General features: G+C 23.3%; 1 protein-coding gene and 1 non-coding gene across 2 annotated transcripts in view; both read left to right on the forward strand.

Annotated features, from left to right (window-relative positions):
* Window positions 1–3,824: 3,824 nt before the first annotated feature.
* Window positions 3,825–3,897, forward strand: Trnam-cau. Its single transcript has one exon. It is a non-coding gene; the product is annotated as a tRNA-Met (tRNA).
* An 11,414-nt stretch (window positions 3,898–15,311) lies between these two features.
* The window catches only part of LOC112596579 (nephrin-like), a gene marked incomplete in the record, with an annotated part of 408,876 nt that continues 397,664 nt past the window's right edge, over window positions 15,312–26,523 (forward strand). The window contains 1 exon segment of the mRNA XM_025342339.1: window positions 15,312–15,917. Within this exon segment, the coding sequence (XP_025198124.1) occupies window positions 15,782–15,917 (136 nt within the window).

The following is a 26,523-nucleotide window of genomic DNA, read 5'->3' on the forward strand; positions in this document are numbered from 1 at the left end:
ATTTTATTTAATATTTTCAAAGCATATCTAGGGTGTATCATAACAAGAAAACGAAAAAATACGTTGAACCACTGTTTATGTAAAATTTATTTTTTAAGATAATTTACAACAATAAAAATGTATAAATTCATTGAAGTAACAAAAGTGTTCTATAAAATACTACTAGTTATCGCATGTAAAGTTTAAAATATTTAAATATTTACATTTTAGGAGAAAAAGATTCTTTTCTGAAAATATTACTTAACTAATAAATAAGTAGACTGTTTTTCAAGCACACAGTATTACAGTAATAAATACTATATATTATATGGCTGCAGCAAAAATAGAATTCATATGAGCTAAATTAAAAAGATTAATTTTGAAATTCTATGTAAAATTTTAATTATCAATATTTTAAACATGTATTGCGTTTGTCGTTATTTTGATGTGCATTACGAATTAAAACTATATTATAACATATCTAACACAATTAAAGATCATTAATATCTGAAATAATATTATCTGTTATTGTCAATTGAGTGGTATAGAACACAATTTATTTTAAATGTTTAACTGTTGCATACAAGGACTTGGTTTAAGTTTTAAAATCATAACTAGAATAATAATAATTCTTAATACTTATATATAATGATAGGTATTTATTGCATGTATTACCGTTTTCAATAAAAAAAATATTAATAATAATAATATAAAAAAACTAACTAGGAAATTCACTCTTCTGTATAGTAGGTTTTGAGTATTAAAGCAGTGGTGGCCAAACTGCGGCCTGTTATAATTTATTATTTGGCCTGCTAAAGTATTCTATATAACAATACTTACTTGCGTACCTATACCTAAAATTCTAATAAATTTAAGTTTAAGGGAAAATTTCAAATTTTAAGCATGGCAAAAAAATTTTTTTTATGGCCCGCGGTAAAAAAAATTTGGCTACTATTGTCTTAAAGTATAATTTACGGTAATGGAATCGTGAATGAATTCAATCACATTCAATCATTGTACACGAAATTCAATTCTAAATGGAGTCAGCTTGTCGGTCAATGTTTTTAAGGACATTTTATAATAAATGTATTAACTATTATTATTATTTTTTAATAAAATATTGTGTAGTAAGAACCAAATTACTTATTGTAATATTATTGCATATATAATATAACTATAGCTATAACAATTTAATTCTAAACATTTTGATATTAAAATAATTAATAATACTTATTTACAATATTTACGAAGATAATATAGAATATATAATATATATAATTATATTTATATATAATATAAAGGTTTACCGTTGACGCAGGTCGATCGCGAAAATTGAACGCGATCCGCAGCCTGCAGCGCATACTTACTATGCGTGACAATTTATTCTTAACTATTATAATAATTATTTTTATTTTTTTTATTTTTTTATTGTAATATTATAAAATACTTTATAAATGGGATGTCGAGTATTATTACCCAATCGGATGTCGACGTCTTCAAGGTCATGATGGTGCTATTTCTATTAATATCACGGTTATGTATTGAGAATTGGGAATGTCGCCGACAACTAATAGACCGTTTTATCCCTAGGAGCAATACACAATGGCTAGATAAATTTAAAAATAGGATGTGAAATGCATAACAAAAGTCGTAAAACATACCTACTATGAAAAATTATAGTTATTGATTACTCGGATAGGTTTTAGAGTAAAAACACCCATTTTATAATTGGAAGATAATAATATTTTATTTTGAAGATAACCTTTTATCAATTTTTGAATAATTTAAATATTCATTGATGAATTAAATGACGTACGAAACGCCATTTATTTTACTTGTTTTAAATAATTGTAACTTTTTATTAAATAGGTATCATGAAAACAAAAATGGAAATAAGATTGTTCCCGAAATATTGTTATCAATAATTTTGATTCAAAAAACCACTTAACATACTCACAAGGTAGGAACAAGGTATCACTATTTTCGTTATATAGATGTTTTCATGCCACAAATTTGGAGGTATATGACATCTTCATTATTTATGCCAATACTAATGTACCAGTTTTGTTGTTTAAATAGCTTAAAATAAATTTAAATATTTAGATTAATTAATTTATAAATATTTAATAATAATATACGTAGGGGTGAAAAGTTTCAAAGTTGTACGAATAATATTTTTTTAATTACAACAAAATAACTAAAATTGTTTAATTATTTAATTTCGCCAAAATTTAAACTTTAAATATAAAAAGGGATTGTACATGTTAATTTTTTTTTTCTATTTTTAGGTTTCTGTAAGTAAAAGTTACAATGAACCTTATATTAGATTTTCAAGGTTTAGTTTTTAAAATCAAAAATGTTACAAATTATTAACTATATATTAATATGCAAATTTTCATTTTATTTTTTGACAAATATTGTTCAGCACTATTGAACATCAATCGCCTTTAAAAAAAAAAAAAGTCATGCATAATAATTTGAATTTATTTTTAAGTGACGTAACTATAGGTACCCGCAACTCCCGCAGTGCGTGGGAACCACCACAAATTTTAAGAATTATAAGGGCGCTAAAACCCGATTATGTAATATCGTTATAGAACGGATAATTTTAATTATAAAAATACTCGTTTGATATGTCGAATGAATTACGCAGTGTCGGTGTATGTTTTTTAGTAAACTGATTAAGTAGCGAAAAATAATAAATGAGGTATCACATTAGCTTAATAGAAAGTTAAGTTAAAAATAAAATATATCAACTCAAACTGCGATAAAAAATTAATTCATACGGCTACACGGGTATTCGGTACATTCGTTATAGATACTGATCACTGCAGATTCTCATTTTTGGACGACGATGAAAAATTACTAAATTTGGAAATAAAAACTTCTAAAATGACTAGATATAAATAAACTAGATTCATTTTATATCAGAACAGTGTGCAAGTGTGCGCACACCACATAAATTAATATAGATAAAATAGTAAAAATAGATTTTAAACTTTTTACACAATTTTTGTACAATTTAAGTTTAACTATAATAATTTGTTGTAAAATATTGTATTAATAAAAAAAAAAAATATGTTTGCTTACATTATACCTGAAAATATTACTTCTACAATTTATTAAAGTTATGTAATAAATACACATAATTTGGTGTGCAGCTCAGTCAGATTACCGTTTGTATGAGTTTGTTAGGCTATTGAGTGGGGGGTTGACGAAAATTAATGTGATCGTGTGGTGTGTAGCGGTCGCGGACACCACGGTAGACACAGCGTTCCATATCGGTTATTATTTTATAGGGAAAAGACTTGAAATGTTTAATTAATTAATTAATTTTTTTTTTTTGTTAATTAATACAATTTATAATAGGTTACAATTTACGCATATTATTAGGTATTATATTCGTAGGTGTATAAATTATTTTTTAAACTTTGTATAAATATTTCAATACATATCGTACTAAAATAATATTTTAAATAAAGACTTGGTTTTTTTTTTTTAATAAACTTTTGCAAGAATTGCAGACCACCCATTTTGAATACCTCGAGCTGCCACTCAGAAAAGATATTAAAATTGAAAATTGTAGGTAACATTGTTACTGCTTTAAATTTGAAAAGGTGAGTAATGAGTACCTAATGACAGACATAAAACAGATATCATTGTAAGATTAATATATTCATATTTCTGTTATGAAACAAAATGTTACTCTCAAATAGTTAATTATTTATTTATTTCTATTAAAATATTTTGATTTTTATGAAAAATAAATTTTTTACTTTTAATGATTTATGAAATTATTACAAATATAATAAGTTAGAACACTATAAAATGTTTGCTGTTCCCAAGCCTCGGTAGCGCAGTAGGCAGCGCGTAAGTCTCATAATCTTAAGGTCGTGAGTTCGATCCTCACCTGGGGCAATGAATTTTTGCAGTATCTTCCTATTCTTTTATATATACTTTTTTAATATTTGTTACCATTTTATGGGTGGCTGGGTTAAAGAAAGATTCTAAGAAATTTAAAATAATATTTTGAAATATTTTTTTTTGTTTTTGATTGAAGAATTTTTAAAACTATGATATAATAAATAAAATGTTTGATTTACAAATTAAACATTTTGATATTATAGCTGTATTCAACAAAATATTTTAAAATTTAAAATTAGTTTTGATAATAATGACCATCTTTTTGATATGCTGATATCGGTTATTTTACTTGAACGTCGTGTGATCAGTTGTGTATTTGAGCAGATGAAACACCCATGATTAGTCATTCCTACGCGAAAATTAAACGAAATGCGTCAGTTTATATTCAATAATATTATACTATTTTAATAGATTCTCTTAGAAATCAATAAAAGAAAATTGTACATTTTCCTTGTGATATAGTTATTTGGTAATTAAATTTTAGTTTAGTATTGTACCTACCTACTTAAGAAAGATTAGGTATAAAATGATGGAAGAAATTTTTCGTGAACGTTTTATCATGAAACATAGCGAATCTTTGGTATAATATCCATGAGAGCTATGTGACAGTAATACAGGTATCTATTGTCCAAATTGTGATTTAAGTATGCGATGGTTTATGATAGTTAAATGGTTACCTAAAATATATTATATAGTTTTATTACACGAATATTGTGCATAACAGACCATTATAAAAAATAAAGTATTTTATGCGAAAAAGTAGCATTTATGTGTATACATATTTGCACTTTCGTATTTTTTATAATTTACAGAGGATAGTTTTCTAGAAAGTTATTTTGTACATTTTTTAATTAAAATTAATATATATTTTTTGACAAGCAATAGGTTAAATGTATTCAAGTTAAAAACTAAAAATTTAATTCAAACGAAAATTATTTTGTGTGTATTATTTCCATGAAAGGATTATGGATACATGTTGTCTATACAATATATATATATATAATTTAAAATTCAATCTTATAATTAAATGAACCTCATACCTGTACTTCCGATTTAACTGCAACAGATTATTAATTTTTATATCTTAACACGATTTCATATAATACAATATACATAAACTTAAAATTAAAACATTGAATTATTTTATGAATGTACAGTCAATGTACTGATATCTAATATATTTATGGTGTATTACATGTTTTTCTCAACGCTATATTATAATATATAGTTATATTTATTTGAATGTCTTAGATATTTTCATGATTCAATATATATTATATTATAGCAAATATTTTCTTGAAGTAACATACACCCGTTTTTTTTAGATGTAATATATAATATTATATTAATGTTGGTACGCATATAATATATGTTATATTCGTACTTTGTACGTATTTGTATATTTAATTTCCTTGGAGATTTGATTCTGCCGGACACCGGAAACAGGAACTGAAACTCTTATTAAGCTAGGTCCCTGTCCGAAATCCTACTACGGTCGTATTTTTACGGTCGAAAAATCGTTATATTATGGGCTGTTCTTAGTATTAGGTATAACGAATGGAGCATTACCAATAAACTTCAAAGAAATCGACTATGTGAACATAATTTGAACGAACAAATCAACAAAATATATGAAATATTTGTTCGATTTGTTTGTTGCCGGTCACATTGGCCTATTATTGCTGTATACAATACGTTAATTCAGCAGTCAGTGTGGTGGTATATTATTATAAAATATGTTTTTTTTTTGATTTGCGAAACTTTTGTCAAAAGTGACAATATTCTATAAAAATGATGAGTTACTGAGTACTGAAGTTTGGTCTGCTTATCTTTTATATGGCCCATGCTTTATTTTAAAATTATTTTATAAAATTGTTGTATTAATCTGTATTTTATTTTAAAATTTTTTTTTTTTTTTTTTTTAACATTAAAACATGTAAATATAAAATGTAAGTGTTAATAATAAATTTTTTTGTTTTTTTTTTTTAAACTCTCTGGCTTGCTAGATTTTGAAGTTATAAAATGTGGCCCTCTTATATAACTTTGAGTTTCCTATTATGTTAATATATAACTATTTATATATAAATAATACAATGCATTGGATTATTTAGTATCAAATTATTATAATATAGTTTGTTATATAGAGATGATTGAGTACATATTGTATTATATCTTATATGGTATGCAAATTATTTTAATTTTAATAATTTGAGTTTGAAGAAATGATAATTATTACATACTATATTTTAGTTAATATTTTGAAATGTGTTTTTATATAAATTAGAGGTATAAATGCAGTATTATTTTTACTAATACCGCAATAATTTAATAACTGACATCAAGTATAAGATATTCATTTTTTTTGTTTTGAACATTTTTAAAAGCTATAAAAATAATACTGGGGTCTGTTTCATTTTTACCAACAAAAAAGAGAAAAAAGATTTTGACTTTACAGAGATTAAAAAATAACTATGATATGTACTAAATTATAAAGAGGATAATTGTAGTGGGTTGATTTCAGTAGTGCTACGCAATATTTGAAAATTTTTAAAATCGATTGGTAAGTTTTGTTGAATTGAATTACATCATGGGAACTTCTGGTGTAACAGCTAGAATTAGCAATTTTACAAAACTCTTTAAAACATATTTTTGAGTATATTTAAATGATGAACACAGTAAATTATAATTCATTTACCACATTTTAATATATACAACTAGAATATAGACGTGCAGTGTACATCTGTTACTGTATGCGCTTGGTATGGCATTACAGGTTCATTGTTCATACATGGTAAAAAGTAAAGAGTAATATGATAAAATATATATTTGGATGGTTTTTACTATTCTAAAAATCAAGGAAAAAAGTTGAATAATTTTGATCGAGCATTTACTCCCATTTCCGTATCGTACATAACTATATGAAAGTAATTTCGTTTAAGGTAGGTGACAAAAGTGCATTCTCATTACGTGACACAAAAGGGTTGATAAATTGCTTGAAAGGAGAGAATATAGTTTGTTTTATGAGCTTAATTAAATAATTATAGCATTTACATAAAATAATATTATTTGATTATACGCAATTAAAAATTTCTATCAAATTAACAATTTGATAAATAATTTTAAAATTTATTTTAATTTGAATAGTTTATATTTTATATCAAATAGCTTCTTTATAAATATATAAAACACGGGTTTTCAGGTTTCTTCAAGTTTGATTGTCGATATAAAATTTATTAAACCGTCTATTCGCTATTATGTTATATGTGCTTAGTTGGTACCACGTATTATGGCGGCAAATCGAGTTCTTTCTAATAAACGTTTTAAATTAAAAATGTATTAAATTTATTATTAATGTATTTAAATTAAATTAAATAACACGATTATAATTATGTTTTAAACAACATTTTTTTATTCCCGATATACATGACTGCATAATATTAAGTTCAACCAGATTTAATGGAATATAAGATAAAATCGTTTGTGCCGGTAATGTTACTAATGTCATTTTGACTAAAAATTCTAATAGTCATTTAAAAGGAGAAGAGTGGAAATGGGTAAAACAGTTAACCATTTCGCTTTAAAGTAAATGTAGAGTGTAACTATCCTCATTGAGTTAGCCACTGTAATATATTATGATATGTTCATTTTAATTCAATGTTAAATTACTATTATAATATCGCAAACAAAAAACAAATTTAGGCGAAGGAGACAGCCTATCAGCCTATATTATTACTAAATATATTTGACGATATATTTAAATTGCTATTTTATAGTAATTTATTTTATAATATTACTAATTTGATAGGTTGGATTAGTTTTTGCCGATAACATTACATTTATTACATTAAGTTATTAAAATAGCATACATATCTAATTAATGTTATTGAATTTTAAGTGAATAGCGACTTACTGTAGCCTGTAGGTACTACATAATGGTTTAAATAGACAAACGTTTGAAATAATTTTAAATATCTTAAATGAAGTTGAAACGTTGACCAATTATAAATATGCTTGATATTAAACTTATGCTTATAAATTTTTTTATTAGTAAAATTATGGTTGGTTGAACTACTTTTTAAAAATTATACTTACTATATAATAATTATTGTAATATTTTCAAATATTATTATTATAGCTGTTATTAATTTTGAAGTCGATAAAATGTTTATAAGATGATGTAACCGTGAATAGATTAATTGTCGTATACGTAATTTGAAATTATACTAAATAATTTGAAAATTGTCATTGTGCATATAAAATATATATATATCAAAAATCGTAAACATCTATAAAAAGATCTTATAAAAAAAATCATAATATTATGAAAAATATATCATGTTATTATAAATATTTTGTTGATATTTCAAGTGCTTAAGATAATTTGTTTTTTAATTAATTTTGTTAAATAAAAAAAATAAATAGTTTTTCGTAATTATAAAGAAAAATACTGGGATTTTACCCCAAACTAGGTTTAATTTTCTAGGTTAGTTAAATAATATTTAAAGTTTAAAAAATAAATTTTGATTGTTTTTAACTAGGTATAAAAATTATAAAATTATACTAAAAAACTAATCATCGGTTTAAATAAATAAGTATATATAACATAGGTACTTTTATATTTAAATATATAAAAAATGTGTTCGTATCTTGACATTTAAATGTTAAAATTAAACTTAAATATTATTTTACGTTATAGTTTTTTACATAATATGACTTTTATAAATTGTATGCATCTAACATAGTCTCTCCTTGAATTTTGTTTTTTAGTTGATTTTTCTTTTGAATGATCATCCCTTAAAGTATAAAAAATATGTAGCCGCGCAATCAGAAATTTGTATCTGATCTAAACTAGAAGTCATTTTGAACTGAGAAATTTAGCGGCTTAATTAAGTGAGTGCTAATTAAGTTTTTTAATGAACACGGATTTGCTTGGATAAGCTGTGGTTCGCTAAATCCCGTGCCTTGGGAATGGGTATAGGTATTGCAGACTCATGTTTTACAGAATATGTGTAGGCTCGATATAACAAGCGCATAGCGCAAGGCCACGTGCCAGGAACGTACCTTAACAGAAATAACTCATAAAATTAACTCAAAACGGTTATGATAGACAAAAAATAAAAAAACACATAATAATCATTGTAAATCAAAATTGTTTTGTTTAAAATCTAAAATACATAAAAAAAAACTTTAAGAAATATTTTACAATTTAATTAACAGTCATCAAAGTCACAAGTGAAAATTATTTTAAGATTTTTATTGTTCTAACTACTATAAATTATTATACTTAATTGTCAACTACTGCAATCCTCTCACATTTGAACTATCTGTCTTTACTATCCGAGTTGACAGTAGGAAGATGGCTGAGTCGTAAATGGTGTTGTTGCGACTTCCTATTTGAATAAATGCTCCTAAATGCCACGAAGTTCTATAAATGATTGGATTCTTTACACTAGACTAAAAGTCACTTGTCCAACTCATAGCTTTCATTAATTTATTTAAAAAAATTATTTGGCTTGAAGATTTTTAAAAATATTTGTAATGAACAAAAAAAATAAAATATATTTTATTTATCATTTATTAAGCATATTATGTTATGAATATATATGATTTTTTTACTTTGATAAAAGTCATAAATTTCCAAAATAATTCGATTTTCATAAAAAATAAATAAGAATAGAGTATCTACTCGTATTTTAAGTAATTTTAAAACATTTGGACAACATTTTATAAAATATTTTAAAACAAAAACCAATTAAAATAAAAAATATATGTATTATTAATATTTATACCTATATATATATTTATCATATCACAAAAATGTATTATATAACTATGGTTTTTTGGTTAATTAACATTATAATTGAAACGAGAACATATAAAAATACTATTCCCTGTCAAATTAGTATGTTTAATATTATTATTTTGTAGGTATAGATACTATAAAGGACATAGATATAATAAAGAGCATAGTTTTATATTATATATAGCCTTTAATGGTGTAGTCTATAGCCTGTATTAATATTATATAAAATATGTAGTTGATATTATCCGGTTTTTAGTTTCATAGATATATTTTATTTTAGCAGTAGTATTTAATAACTATTATAGCAACAGTAAATCGTCATTTATTTCAAAATAATATGCACAAGGGATTATTTGTTTTTGTATAAATATATGAATAAGTACTATATTATTTAATATTTTTAAGTGGCGCTTTTTTTAAATCTTTGTGAACAGTGATGCATCTACTCATAGATAAAACAAAATTGTACAGCATAAAAATAAAGTTAAATATGTTATTTTTACTTTAAATGATATACCTAACTTTAGTGTTTCTATTGTTATTTCTTGATGAATAATATTATATATTATTACCTATAATAAGAATGTAAGAATATTATGTATTATATTTAATGTATTATACTTGTTAATTGCTATACTCTATAATATTTAGGCATATGTTTATTTACCAGATTTTAAATTTGATTAATATGTAATATTAAAGTTGTATTCATAAATTAACGGTGTATAAAACATTTAAGTTAATTATTAATTCGATATTATATCTAAAATATTGTAGAGCTACGAAGATGTATTTTCAAATTGAATATTTAACTAGAAAGTAACTTTTTCGTTCCATTTCAAGAGATTTTCTACGATATAAAAACAATTTCATTAATATTTTAAATATTGACATAGTGAAAAAATTGTTCATTGTTCTAGATATTTACTACTTATACAATATGAATATTATAAATTAAAATATAATCATCTCATAAAATATAATTATTTAATGTTATGTTGATTTTAACAAGTTTTGTTTATAATTAAGTTAATACCCATAATTTAATTTTTAATCAACATTTTTGATGAGTACTCTATACATCGATCTACTTATTTTTAAATAAATGGAGATAATGGTGTTTATAACAATGTTTCTATTAATTGACTCAGGGAAAATAATTTAGAACTTGATAGTTAAGTAAAAATAATTTAAAAAATTACGAATTGTATATTCATTTTTTAGTTTGGTTCAAAATTTTGAATCCGAATTGCTAAGCTGACGTCAGCCTAGCACTCATAAAAGAAAAAAAAATGATAGTTAAGATTTAGGTTACACATTCCGACTTTATGATTACAATTACAAATTATTACAAATTATTAATTCAATTAAAAAAAACAAAAATGTGCTACATTTTACTTTCAGGATTCCAGGTTGACTGATCTATTTATTGTTATCATCGAATATACATAATATGGTCACTAAGAATAGGTAAATTGTGCATATTTGTAAATGTTATACATTATTGTAACCGGTGTATGATATATGCTATAATGATACCGGTCAGACTTGCGTTCTACATTATAATACAAATCTCCGCTTATATAGTCGGTGGAAGGTTAGTAGTAACTCCATTGTACGCTTTTCAACGTTTTCCTAAAAGATCATATATTATATGTGTAGTGAATGTTAGTTGAAAGCCTTCAAGTGATTCGGACAAGGTGTGATGAATAATATTTTGTATTTTTATTTTTAATTCAGTTACAATGTTAAAAATACAATTTGAAAATTTAAATTTATATGTATTTAAATCTGAAGCATATTTATATAAGTCGAAATGACGTACCTATATGAGTTCAATTATGTTTACGCGTACCTTACTGCATCAAAGTAACACAACACTATAATGCTATAGTAAACTGTACTGGTTGATGGTTTTTTTTAGTATTAAAAAAATTTAAGATCTACAAAGAAAGAGGGCTCGTTAAATGCAATAACTTTGTTTAATTTGAAACAGAGCTTTTGAAATAGAAAAGAACATTATATCTGAAAGTGCCTTAACTATTGCAAAAGTTAAAAATAAGTTCTGTAGTTTTATAAGTTTTATATAACTGTTTTATTTTCTCATATTTAATGAATTGTGTCGATTATAAATTATTCACGATTCTAAATAAATATAAATAAAAGATGTATACATATTGACGTAAGAGAACTAATATTTATTAGTATTTTCTAATACAAATTATAATTTACTTGTAGTAAATGACATTGTTTTTATTCATTTGTTTCTGTTAAGTCTGTTAATATAACTATATATTCATCAATATTTAGTCTGATGATAAAAAAATTATCATTATAATATGTAATAATATAGGTAACTTGTATTATAGAAACTAAAAACGCTAATAAATTCTTTTGTAAAATAAAACGATTTATCGATTCCAATATTTTGATTAAGATACAAAGCATTCTATTTTCGAAACTGTCACTGAAGATAGTCCTCTTGATAAGAATTAAATGAATAGATTGGACTATTGAATGTGTGTTTCGTCCAAAGATGTTCTTAGAGTTATATAGTTCTTTAAATACCTTTAAATACGGAAAAAATAATGATCCCATACCAAAAAATAAATGTTCCGGATTATTGATCAATATTGACTGAATTCGTGTTAGTAACGAATGTAATATTGTACGTATATATATATATATATATATATATTGTAATATATTGAGTATTGAGTATTGACAAGTGGTAGTTCGAAAAATATAACAAAAATTAAATTAGTCTTGTGATTTATTATATTTTGGTTAATTTATTATAATATTTTTTCTGTGAACGTTGAGTTATGCATTATTAATAAATTAATGGATATAACATGATTAAAAAATAAAATTGTAATCTATTAATAAAATGAAAATTGTTTGAAAAAATTTAATAAAAAAAATAATTGTAGTAATAAATGAGACATGTATTTCGTTATAAATTGTTAAATTAATGTAATTGATTCACCAGAAATGAAAAGAAAATATCTTAAGCGATTTTAAACCTGTTTTTATTATAATACAATAATAAGGCACTTCTTTTACTCATCAAAAACCTTTGACGCAAAACGATCGGTGGCCATGTGCAATAGATAACAATATAGTTCAATACTTTTTTCTTCCAATATAAGTTTGATGTTAAATATTATGGTAATGTATTAACACAGGGTAAGGACATACGATTTGATAATATAAAACATTTTTTTAAATAGCTTATAGTTTAACAATCCATACAATCTTGACGGTGTTACTGAAAATGAAATATTCATATACTGAGCCAGTAGAGAAATAAACAGACGACTAAAATAATATAATCACAATATTTCAGAACAATGGTGCTTCGTGTAATAGCATAATCACATAATAATAATAATAATAATAATAATAATAATAATATTATTAATAATTATTATGATATCAAGTAAAATTGTAATAGCAGTAGGTAATACATAGAATAATTTGCAAGAATAAAGATTTCATCATCATCTCTCACTACGTTAATTAAGATTAATGATCTCAAAAAATGTTAGTGTTATTAGGTTTGATTTGAAAATAATTATTTCACGTCATTAAAATATAAAATTCAAAAAAATAATCTATTTTCTAACTTTTTTTATTTTTTTAAAGACAACATATTAAGTATTTTCAAAACAAGCTATAAAATTAAAAAAATGAACAGTAATTCATACAAATAAAAAATTAAAATAAAGTAATGATTAAATAATACGGTAAAAAGTTTTTGGTCTTTATTGACTTTAAATTTCGTAAAAAAACATTTTCAAAAACGTTAATAGTTTTTTAAGATAATTAGTATTTACTGTTAAAAAGAATTATCTTTTATAATAAATGAATATTAATGCTTTTATTATTAATAACTTGTTTTAATGTACTAAAAAATAATGTTGGTGTTAAAGATAAATATTCTTTAGACCTTAATAATGGTTTTACATATAATTTAAGATATATAGTCTAGTGTATTTATTTTATCCTAATACTTCTAAATAATTATTAAATTTTAAAAATAAATAATAATACTAATGAAATAATAAAATATACTTATACAATTAATAATTATTAACATTTTCAAACAATCATAACCTTCATACCATAAAAGTCTTTTAACAGTAATATAAAAAACATATTATTAACGAGAATTTTGTAATTTAAATTTAGAAAATTGTTTTCAAAAACATCGTCTGATTAAAAATTTACAGCAAAAAAAGGGCGGTATTTATTTGAAAAAATAACTTAGCATCCCTAAGTCATACTTTTTAAATGGTAAAAAAATCTTCATTGATATTCTAAAATATAATCTTTAAGTATAATTTAAAATTCCAAAATCATATTAATGGTAAAAATCTAAAATAAATAATAATTACTAATAGTATTAACAAATAGTTCATCTCGTTAATGTGTAATAATATAATAATAAGGAATGAATATCACAATTTATGTACTAAATTTTTTAGTAAAAAAAAAAAATTTACTAATTGTATATTCGTATCAAAATAAAAAGGAATGTTAAAATATAGAGTGCAGCCTGGCTTTAATAGTTACTCGTAGAAATACCATCTATACTTAATTAACATATATAGTTAAAATGTTTTTTTTTTCATTGAGTTATTATCAATTTTTAAATACATGGTAAATATATAATGTATATATATATATATATATATATACATATATTATATTATATTAGGTTCTTACCACTATGTAAAATATACATTTAATGTGTCTATATATTTATTATTTATGAAATTCAGTATTATAATTTATTTGTTAGATAATTTTAAAAATGATCCAGTAGATAAAAAATAAATGTTCTATCAAAAATATGTCAGTGAAGTCAAGCTTAATTATTGCAATATATAATATTGTAAAATGTTTAATTGAAATTTAATTTAAAATTGTTCATTTTTACCAAAAAAAAAAACAAAAAAAAAAATTAAAACCAAATGAAAATTAAATATTTTTTCATAATATACACGGGAATGTACTATAATATTATAAATTTATAGTTATGTCAATTCTGGTAATGATAAAATAAGATATAAAAAAAATAATATTTTTGGACATCTCTATGTGTCAATCCTAAAATGTAATTATAATGTATAATTACCTTGTCTCTCGATTGAACCAATTAATTAAATTGTTAGTTAAATAAATAGGTTAGCAAATCTTTAGTGGAGAATCGGCCGACCGCTGACTTTCAATGTGGGTGACCCCACGTACCCCCTAGATCTGGAATGATTGATAGCACACATACACCCGCGCTGTGCCGTATATAATAATATGTATCGTATTATTGTTATTGTAATACCTAGGTATAATATTATGATACATATTATTATTCTTGTACCTAGGTATAAGAACAACTCGTCTGACGGTACATCCCCGTCGGCGCGGCAGCGATGAATGGTACACGCGTTGAATGCCGTCGCCGCATCAACGGATGACGACGAAGTCTCCGCGCGCGCTGCCGCCGCCGTCGCCGCCGACGCTGCCGAGCATACACGACGACCACTGCGCGGATACGACCGGGTCGGGTGGTTAGAACAGTCATCTGGCGACCGGTGTTCGATGCACATTGCCGTTGTCTTTGTCTCTCGTGTGTGCGCCATGAGCGCGTGTGTATAATAATATATTATAATAATAATAATAATATATGTGCGTCGTCAAACCACCACCGTTGTGGCCTTTTTGCGTCCAACAATTATACGTAATAATTTCCGGCGATTAAAACGGTTCCGATTTTCGTCGTGTGTTTCTTCCACTCTCCGTCCTATACCACTCGTGATCTAGAAACCGTTTGGACTACCTTCCTGTGATCAATTCTAGACGGTAATACGTGACGTGTTCGGCTCCGGAGTGATGACTTGATTACCCACGAGGGGCTTTTCGCTTTTCGCGTTCGTTTTTTTTTTTCGTTTAAAAACATATCTTTATTTTTTTGCAAACGATCGGTGTGTTGTATTATTGTTATTTTTTTTCTTTGGAATTTTAAGTTTTTATTTCTTTTCGTCGAAAAACATCGGGTAGGTCGCGTGCGACATGAAGACGACTGTGCTCGTGATATGCGTACTCGGGTGTTTGCTGATCGTCACGGCTCGCGCCTCCGTGGACAGCGGTAGCGGTAGCAGAGGAGCGCCCAACGAGGCGTCCGTGACCATCGTCGACGATGAAAAAGGTGCGTTAATAATATTATTATGTCATAAATTATGTTATAAAGACATACGTTTTAAACCGACTTACGATTAGAATAGTGTACTCCAAAGTTCGATAATAACCGTATCAATTCAATGGTACATATTTTAGTAATCGTTTACTTGATTTTTGTCGTGCACCCTCTGACCACAATATAAATATTAACGTTTACAGCCTTTTAATTGGGTAACCCAATGATAATATACAAGATAGTAATAATACATTAAAAATACAAAAATAGGTATATATTGACATCATCGAAGCTGTGCGCTTCGCGATTGTACTGTTAATATTTTTACAAATAATATAATTATTATTATAATATAGACTGTTATACTATCCGTTTAATGCTGTAATTTCATCCCTCAACGGTTATTTCTATCGTATAAAACCTTCAACGATATTATTTACCTGTAGTTCATCATTTTTCATACAATTATCATGTTATATTTTTATTGTTATGATATGCGTTATTAAAACAGTAGCGACATTTTATTTATCATTTATTTTATAAAAATATTTAATTGATTTTTAACAGCTTTATTTATAAAATAAGTAAAATTGTACAACTGTTTTCATCTATATAATGGCTTTATTTTAATTGCACTTTAATCTCATTAGTAATTATGATTAATATTCGGATTAATATAATTTTGTTTATGGACAATAAAATATTTTTAAAATTATAAAAATATATGGATCTTCTTTATTAATAATTATTTTAATTCTAAAAATTAAGATATTTTTATATTAGTTCGAAAATAAAAATTTTTTGAAAACAACAATGTAATTATTATTTTCTTCTAAATACGAATTTTTCTGTGAAAGTTAAAATACCTCGATTCTGCGTAAAACGTATTTTAGAAATAACAACCTATATTATCATTTTGGACGTTACTCGTAATTCAACGACAAGGTGTCGACGTTTAATGCTCAAAGTTTTTCGCACCGAGTACAGGTCTGGTGAAAATTTTGTTGAAGAAATAGCCTGACTTCTGATTACTTTTTAAAACCACCAGCTGGCATAAGGGTTATTATTAAGGTTTCATTTTTCGTATGTGTCTGTTGATTAAACATTGTTAGAAAAATAAATAATTGAAAATTATGAAAATGTCATAAATAATAAAACGTATAACTTTAAAGATAATTTATAACAAAAAAAAAAAAAAAAACATTTGGAAACAGAACAACAGTTGAAATAAATTTCTAAAAATTTAAATTTTATAAAAAAAAACAATGAAGAATATAAAAATGAAAAAGTAAATTGTATTTGAAAGAATTATGTGGTCTGGGGTGTATCGATATTCGTTAACTACAAAGTGTAAAGTTATGATGTAAATCAAATTTAAGATAAAAAAAAAAAAAAAAAAAACTAAAAAATATCACTGCAGAAATAGCCATCGTGTATCTTATAAACATACACATACGTGTATTATCTGATATTATTTTTATCTCACGGGTGAGAAACTTTCTTGTGATGTGGTCCACCCTGAGGTTTAAAATATGCGTATATAATATTTAATATTCATGTATAAAAGTTTTTGAAAAATGTGGTTTTATTCTTCATTTGACTCAGAACTGACAAAATGCAAAATGTTTTATGTTGAAACTTTACATTAAAATATAGGTGACAGAATTGTGAGAAAAATAAATGAAAATAAATTAATTTTAATTGTATAGTTTGTATATAGAAAAATTAATATGCAAGTAGAATTATATTTTATAAATAACATAAACGTAGATATAGCAAGAAACCAGCAATAAATAATTATCTTATAGTAAAAATAGTTTTATGAATTTGTAAAACAATGATTTATGAGATTCGTTGTTTTAAATGTCGGTCAGTTCAAAAATTAATGATACTATATATCTTATATCCATATACCTATATCACATATTATATAAGGTGATAACTGATAAAGAATAATTGTACTAAAAAAAGTTGATTTATTTTTAAATTCTTATTTAAAACAACATTTTATAATAGTAGGTATAATAATATAAGATTGTATACAAACCTGGGAATTCGTTCTTTGATAATGTATATCGATCTTAAGTAGGCCATTAATGAATGTTTTTAAATTTAAATTCAATGATACATACAAAAATATGAATCTTACACGTAAAACGATTATGGGTGCAGATGGTGTATCAGCTTCTAACTTAAGGCTATTTTAAATATATTTAAGATTATTATGATTACAAGTAATTTTTTTTTTACTGATTATATAGTTTTTAAACTTAGTTTAACTTTCTTTTAATACATAAAATGTAAATTGTATATTATTAAATAATATTTTTATTTATTTATAAATTAAAATTTATGTTCAGTCAATACTCTGACTTATCATTGAATTCTATAAGCTTATAATTAGTCTTAATATTTAAAACAAATTATTGCTCATATAAAATAATAATAATATACATAACGTAAACAATTTTAAAAAGTCTCTGCAGTTAATAATTTTTAAATTGCCAAAAAAAAAAAAAAAAAAAAAAAAAAATGGGTATTGTCAAAAACTAGCATTGTACGTTCCTATTTAACTATAACATTAGATGGATAGTAGAAGTATTATATTAAGTACAATAAACATCCATCGAAGCGATTACAATCTAAAATAAAAAATTATAAGGTGATACATTTAAGTGTTTAAACTCATTATTTTAAAAAGTTCTAACTTTGCTGAAAGTTTTTATTTGATGTAATCAAAAAACAACATTTTGAGTAGAAGGAAACATCAAAAAATTTTTGTCAATAGTTTGATCATCTTAATTTAAAATACTTTTACTACCAATAAATTAATCTTTTAAAACTCGATTTTTATAAACTGAAAAGTTCTCAAAAAAATATTCTGCTTTGAAATATGAAATTAAAAGTGTATAATTTTCATTTAACAAAGAAAAAAAATGTGATGTTGGAAACTAAAGATTATTTTTTTTGTAATGATATAAAGTTATATAAGAATAATGTTTTTAATTTTACTTAAAGTTTTGGAAGTCGTGAATATAGAAATTTAAATAAATTACCTCGAGCAATAATTTTATACATAGGCTTAGTATGCAACACAGTTATTTGAAACCTAGAAATTCATTATATGTTTTTCATGTAATTGATAGAAAAATCGCTTTATATTTTTAAAATGGTATTTGGATAAAAACTTATAATAAGCAAGTATACAATTTTAATTCTGGAATAAAAATATTTGAACTTGTAATTATTTTAATCATAATGTTGATATAGTGTTTGATCACAATCTATTTGTAAATGTATTTTTGTTTAATTAGAATTTTCTGTGTTAAAAGACAATTTTTAAATATTATAAATATTAGAATGTTGAAAAATTCGATTTGTAGAACGGCGTATTGAGTATGCAATTTAGTGTCTTCGATGTAAATGTACATTATTTAATAATATTATATAGGCACATACTACCTTTAGTATTCAATATTATTCTGTTATTATTTCAAAAAGCTTTTAATATTATGTTGATACTTTAATTAAATTGTTATTGTAATAACTTGTATTTGTGACGATACTGCAGTTAGTTAAATAATAATATTAAATTTTCACTATACTTACACTAAACTATTTATATCAAAATAATATTCTTAAAGGCAAAATAAAATAATATAATCACATTCGTTGTTCTAAATAAAATATTTTTGTATAATATTATGGAGTTTTTTGTTTTATTTAGTAAACAATAAAAATTCAATTTATTAAATATTTTAAACGAAATCATAAAATAAACTATATCTAAACTGACAAATACTTATTTTCTCAAAACAATTAACTTTTATATAGACTTCTATATATCGTGGGTATTATTATTTACAAATTTATAAATTAATACAATTTATAAATTTAACATAAATAAAAGTAAATTGATACACATAAGAAGATAATATGTATTGCACAAATACATTAAATTCTAAAAATTATAAATCAATTATACAATTAGCTAGTATACTTTAGAATATTCTAATTTTATAAACTAATTATGGCAATAATAATTTTTTATACTATTTTAACATTCATTATATTCACCTAATTTTTTATTCTTTATTCATTCTCTTAATTTTTTCCATTTATAAAATATACATTTTCTACCGATCATTGCAAGTTAAATAATGATTCTGTTAAAGAAATAATAGTATCTTTAGGCTAAAATCCAGTACAAAATATTCACTTTTGTTAAATATTTTTTTTATTCTTGACATGATAAGTATCTTTAAACATTCTAAAAAATTTATATTCATTTTAAGTTTACACTACAAAGAAGGTTTAAAGTTTTACTTGTATTGATTTATTATTGATAAATAAATAATTTGATGGTAAAATATAATGTTAATATTAGAACTTAAATACATTGGCATTTAAAAAACTAAGTAGGTAGTGAGTATTTTAATTCTCATTTATTTTTTTTTTTATTTTAATTGAAAACAAATATAGAGATTATTTGTTTTGAAAATACTTTATTTTAATGCATGTCTAAAAACTTAGAATACGATTAAAGATGAACGTAAATCAATTTAAAATAAAAAATTTATGTAAACAAGACATTTGATATAATTTTTCTTAAAATTTAAATTAATTTTAAAATAATAGCCAAATAATAATTAGGCTAATCTTACTTTGTTGTTATGTTCATTTTAAAACTTGTTTTGTTTAATGTATTAATTTACTGCTAAAATGTATAAACATACATACATAGAATCACTTGTTCCTTTATTATCTGTAAAAGTTACTGCCTATTTAAATTCGGAATTTAAAAATGATTTTTTGTATTTTGTTTACACTGTATCCAGACAAAAAACATAGTACGAGTACATTAGTAAGTTCCAAATGAATAACAACACTATAGGTGAATAAATATAATATAGGTACTTATAAAAGAAAATAACTCTACGATTTAATGAGTTTTATGACATGTTTGATATTTTACAAAGTGAAAAATGTTCATAAATTGCAATTAAAATTATTGCATTATTTTATATTAGAAAATTAATTAATTTAAAGCTAACTTAGATATAAAATAATTTATACAGAATATGTAAAACATAATATCTAGTATTGTAAAATAAAATAACAAACTATAGAAATAATTAAAAAATAGAAAATATTATTGGTTGTTATTATTATGTCACAGTAATTTAACTAGGTATTTAAAAAAAAGAAATAAGTTTAAATTGCTTTCGGAAGATTTTTACATTATATATAACATTAATCAAGATTTTAATTAGTGTAAAAATAAATAGGTATTTCTTATTCTATATTTATATAAATAAAAATTACAATAAGTAGTAATAGTAATTAGTAATTTTCTAATTTTCTAATGTATAAGTATGTATTGCAAATAAATAAGAGTGAATAAATTTAAATAATTATTTATTTCATTACTTGAATCAGAGTTAATTTATTTTTGAAAATCTAACTGAAAACTTGGTTAATAATCATGCTATTTGATACAATAATACTTTTATTTAATTCTTATACAGTATAAAATTAATATTATTTTAAAGTTATGGTACTTTTTTTATTATAGATTTTTCGGGGTTAGTCAAATATTTTGAAACATATCTGATATACATAAGTTTTAATAAAGTATTAGTTTTTAATAAATGCTGATAATGAAAAAGTTTATATTTTTAATTAAACTTTAAAAAAAAAAAAAAAAACGCTTCCACTCAAGTGACAATACAATCAGTATTTATTTTTATGCCCCTATATTATATATTGATAGTAATTATTGTTATATTGATATTGCAGTTTATCTGAATTCATCCATTACTACTTATTATTTAATACAACTTTCTCTTATCAAAAATTCTCCATTTATAGTTAATTTTACTGATTTTCAAATTGTATGAAATGTAAAACATAAAACGTCATACATTTATCCCTTGAGGATAATTTAACATTGCATTGTCATTTGTCATGTGATATAATATGCGCAGTTTAAAGTATAAAATATTTACATGCTATTTTTGTTTTATACTCAACATTATTTTCATACATTTTATTTTTAAATTTATAACCCCACGAAATAACTGTTATCAAATTTAATTGTACAACATAAAGTAACGACTGTAAACATTTTTTTTTTTAATACCAAAAATAAATTAATATATTGGTATATATGAATATAACTATTAAATATATATATATATATAAATGAAAACAATTTTGTTAATACTTAAAAATAATATAAATTTATTTTATTTTGTAGCTTGAGTAGCATACCTATTACCAACATCAATATATTAATTGCATATATATTTGTGTATTTAGCCTATAATCAGTATAGTCTATTTTAAATAGTTACCTACTATAATATACAATTTGGAATTTGTGTAAAATATACAATTTACTCCACAAAATTAAAAATTAATTCTTTATGTAGTATTAATATTTTTAAAACAATAATTTTTATCTTATTGAAAATAGTGTTATTAAAAATAATTTAATTATAAATAATAATATATTTTGATTTTTTTTTTCATTCGTTTTTATTGAACTGAAATAAATTATTTTAAATTAAATGTGTCGACATTTGATATTTTAACATAATTAATTTAATATTTGTTGTAGTGTTTAGTTTTATAACATAAATTGTTATCAATTGAAACATTAGTTCATTTTGATATAAATAATATAGGTTCAATGATTCAATTCGTATACCTATTAAAATTTATCAGATACTAACAAAAGTTCAAAGTTAGTTAATTAGTACAATTGCCAAATACATTTCATAACTATACTCAATAATAAAGATTTTTTTTATACAAACAATTAGTTGGGTATTAATACATACAACTTAAAGAATATACATCCAATATTGTTCAACCATATTATATATTCAAGATTTATAATAAAACAACGTATATAACTGTAAAAATCTCAGTAAAAATGTATATATTTACCCTGAATTTATAAAACAATAAAAAAATTCTTTATTTACTAATTATTATAGAATATTTGTTATGCTTAAAATATTATATAAGATCATATGACATAATATGTATATATTATATGTTATACATTTATTATACTATAGGTTATTATAGAAAAGTATAACACACGTTCTATAACAATCAATAAAAGGTATGTAAAGAAACTGAGCCTCACTTCAGAAATTAATATTTATCATTTATAATATTGATCTTGACTGAAACAACTGAGTAATATTGTAATAAAATATCTTAAGGCGTTGAACTAAAAATAACCGATAACTTAGATTTAATGGTATTTTAATTTATTACAGTTAGCACTAACCATTTTATGCCCTGGATAAATTACTAAATTACAGTAATGTATTATTAAATTAAAAATATATAATTAATTATTACATAGATACATTGAATGAATCAATTTAAAAGTTTTTTTTTTTTTTTTTAATAGAAGACTGAAGAGCTATTTAAAATGGGTGCATAATATAATACATTATACTCGAAATTATATTATATTGAAAAATGATGTATAAAATATAGTATTATGTTATATTTATCGAGATATTTATAAATTACTCCAACCAATATAACATTATGATAAATGATAACCAAAATTAAAATTCAATTCATCGTTTTAAATTAAGTTCTTTAAAAGTATTATAAATGTAAATTATATTAAATTTAAATTGAAATGTTCTTTGAATTTTAATAATTTTATAAATATCGACTAATTTTTAAAAAGTTATTTATATTATAATTACAAAATATTTATAATTAATTGTTACATATTGCTTAGATAAAATCAAACAAATTAAGTTAAAATATTATTTTTAATATCTTTGTTAAAATAATTTAATATTTATAATACAATTAAACTTTTATCCAATTATCAAACTAATAAATTATTTTAATTTAAATGAAAATGAAAATTTAATAATATTAAAACGGTTATAAATATGGTGTTTTTATTCAAACTAAGCAAACTATAGTATAAATATTTGTGTATTATAATGTTTGTAACATTTAATGACCTAGTTTAATCAGTTTACCTTTAATAGATTCTTTAAGCTATATTAAACACTATGCATTTGATTATTTATACGTTTAAAAAATGTCAATGCATTTTCTTCTTATTTTACTATTTGTTTAGGTAAAGACAGTCTAATTTTATACATATAAGTGAGTATAATGTAACAATGTTAGACAATAAGAGAATGTAAGAAATAGTTTCCTTTTATGCTTATGTGCTTAACAAATTATCGGCCAGTAATACAATTGTCGTTTTAAAATTTCCAAACATCACGAATTGTATAAAATATAAATAGCCACTACTTTTGCATATAACACTAAAAGACGAAAGTCTATCTAAACCACACTATATAGAATCTATGAAAATGCAGTTTCCGGTCTATCGGTCAAACTTGATTGAACTCGTTCGTTGTAAATCTTAAGTCCCCGTGGACCTTTATAGTAAACAATATATGCTTAAAGTTCTTCAGCAAAGCTCAGCTATATTTTTGTCGTTCCATGTTCTTAAAAAAATATAACTTACAAAGAGAAAAAAAGGGAATAGTAAAAATCTAAAACACATACATATACATATTTAACGAAAGGTCATCCTTTGGACTTATTCATATACATTTGGGAAAGGGTTAGTTGGTTCGTCCCGATGGACCATTATCTCATTCGAACTGTTGGCACACTGAAGTGTATAAACGTGTTTAATCCAACATTCTAATAATATCGTGTCTACAGCATTTACTAACTATGGTTAAATATAAAAATAGTTAGAGTCAGGTATGAAGAAATTATCATTATCCAAAATTATATTAAAATTATAACATTAACAACATTATATACCTATTTAAGTAGCTAGTATCTGTAAAATAATTTTACTATTTATCATTATTATAAAGGATCTGTCTTAGAAACTTAAAACTCTTAATTTAAATATCTCAGTATGTCTCAGAGGACCCAATGTTAGTATTTGATGTAGTCTAGTGAAAACAATACAAAAATACAATAGATAATTATTGTAAAATATATTTATAATTTTAACAATAATTTTTTTTTTAAATTATATTACTTATAGAATTAAAATATACTAAATTCTTCACACATATGAGTATTTTACGTATATCTTTATATCTATCTAAATTTACGCAGGCGTAGTCTGAAATTTATACAATAGCTTATGTGACGTTGCATAATAATAGGTGTAAGAAAAATGCAGGAGCACTACGGGTATTAGCGTTAAGATACGAAGGTAGTTTACAAAAATATATCGTTAAATCTTGCTTACCATGGAATTTAAAGTGGGTGGTTCTCTTTTTTTCTTCATGAATTATTATGCTTGTAAATAACATTAAATTTTTTTATTATTTACTGTATGGACGCAGGTATGCCATCATCAGAGTTATAACTGAATACTGACGCATAATGCAAATATCGTTTTTATTTATACAATATGTTTGGGTATGATATTATAAATTATTATTTTGCACCTATGGTTAGTCATGTACAAACAAAATAGAGTATACAATTAAAACATGATATTTTAATCAAAGATCGGATATTATGAACTAAATAATTTACGTATAGAGTTATTGAATAGATCTTATCTTACAGCCAAAACAAGAAAAATAGACATTACAAAATTATACTAATATCATAAAAAACTAGACTATTAAATTAACTACTTACTTAATGGTTAGTTTTGAATATTACTTGCACATTCAGTTGTACCATATTTTTAATTACTAAAGTTATTTTTAAATGTTAAAATAAACGTTATAAAATTATATTAGAACGTAAGGTCTTCAAAAGTCAAATATTCTACTTTAATTATTATGCCAAATTCTTATGTCAGTATTTTTAAAACAAAAACATATTTATATTTTATCAAAATGTTTAAAAAGTTTAATATTAATATTAAAACTTATGTTTTTTTTAATAGATTTTAAATGAGATATTTAGATATTCTTTATTATACTAAAATGTGGTGATGTTCTGAGTATAATTTTATATTTAACTTGAAATATACCTTCAGCAATAAATCCGTTCACAGTATTTCATAAAATTAAATTATATTACTAAAATGGATTTTCTATGTTAGTCGACCAGCTTAACTAATATATACATATTATAAGAACTCTTTGTAACTGGGAGGCATACTTACAGTGTGTATCGACGTTGATATCATCCAACTCTCCGATCTTGAATTTTTCGAATCAAAAAGCACAAAGTAAGATTGAAGTTAAAAACTTTAAGTTCGTCAATGGTTGGAAGGTTTTAAAATTGTGCACGGTTTGCGAACAATGGTCCGAATTTAAACTTGAATGAAATCTGCGCGTTTCCTTTTCCTCGCAATACTGTAATACTAAGTGTATATTTATTGATTTACCGCGGGACAAATATAGAATAAATAAATAAATAAATATATATATATATATTTGAATTTCTTTATGTTCGACCATTACGTGAAATATGGGACTCATGCGTACAAATTAAAAGGATATACTTATTATCTTGAAAGTGCTTTATGGGCAGATAGGAGTAAAGACAGTTATGGAGAATATACATATTTACTTACATTTGTCTTCGATAATGGGTGCGATTGAAAATGGTATACCTAATGC

The sequence above is a fragment of the Melanaphis sacchari genome, unplaced genomic scaffold (genome assembly GCF_002803265.2).
Source record: "Melanaphis sacchari strain LSU unplaced genomic scaffold, SCAv2.0 Contig32_pilon_pilon, whole genome shotgun sequence".
Lineage (NCBI taxonomy): Eukaryota > Metazoa > Arthropoda > Insecta > Hemiptera > Aphididae > Melanaphis > Melanaphis sacchari.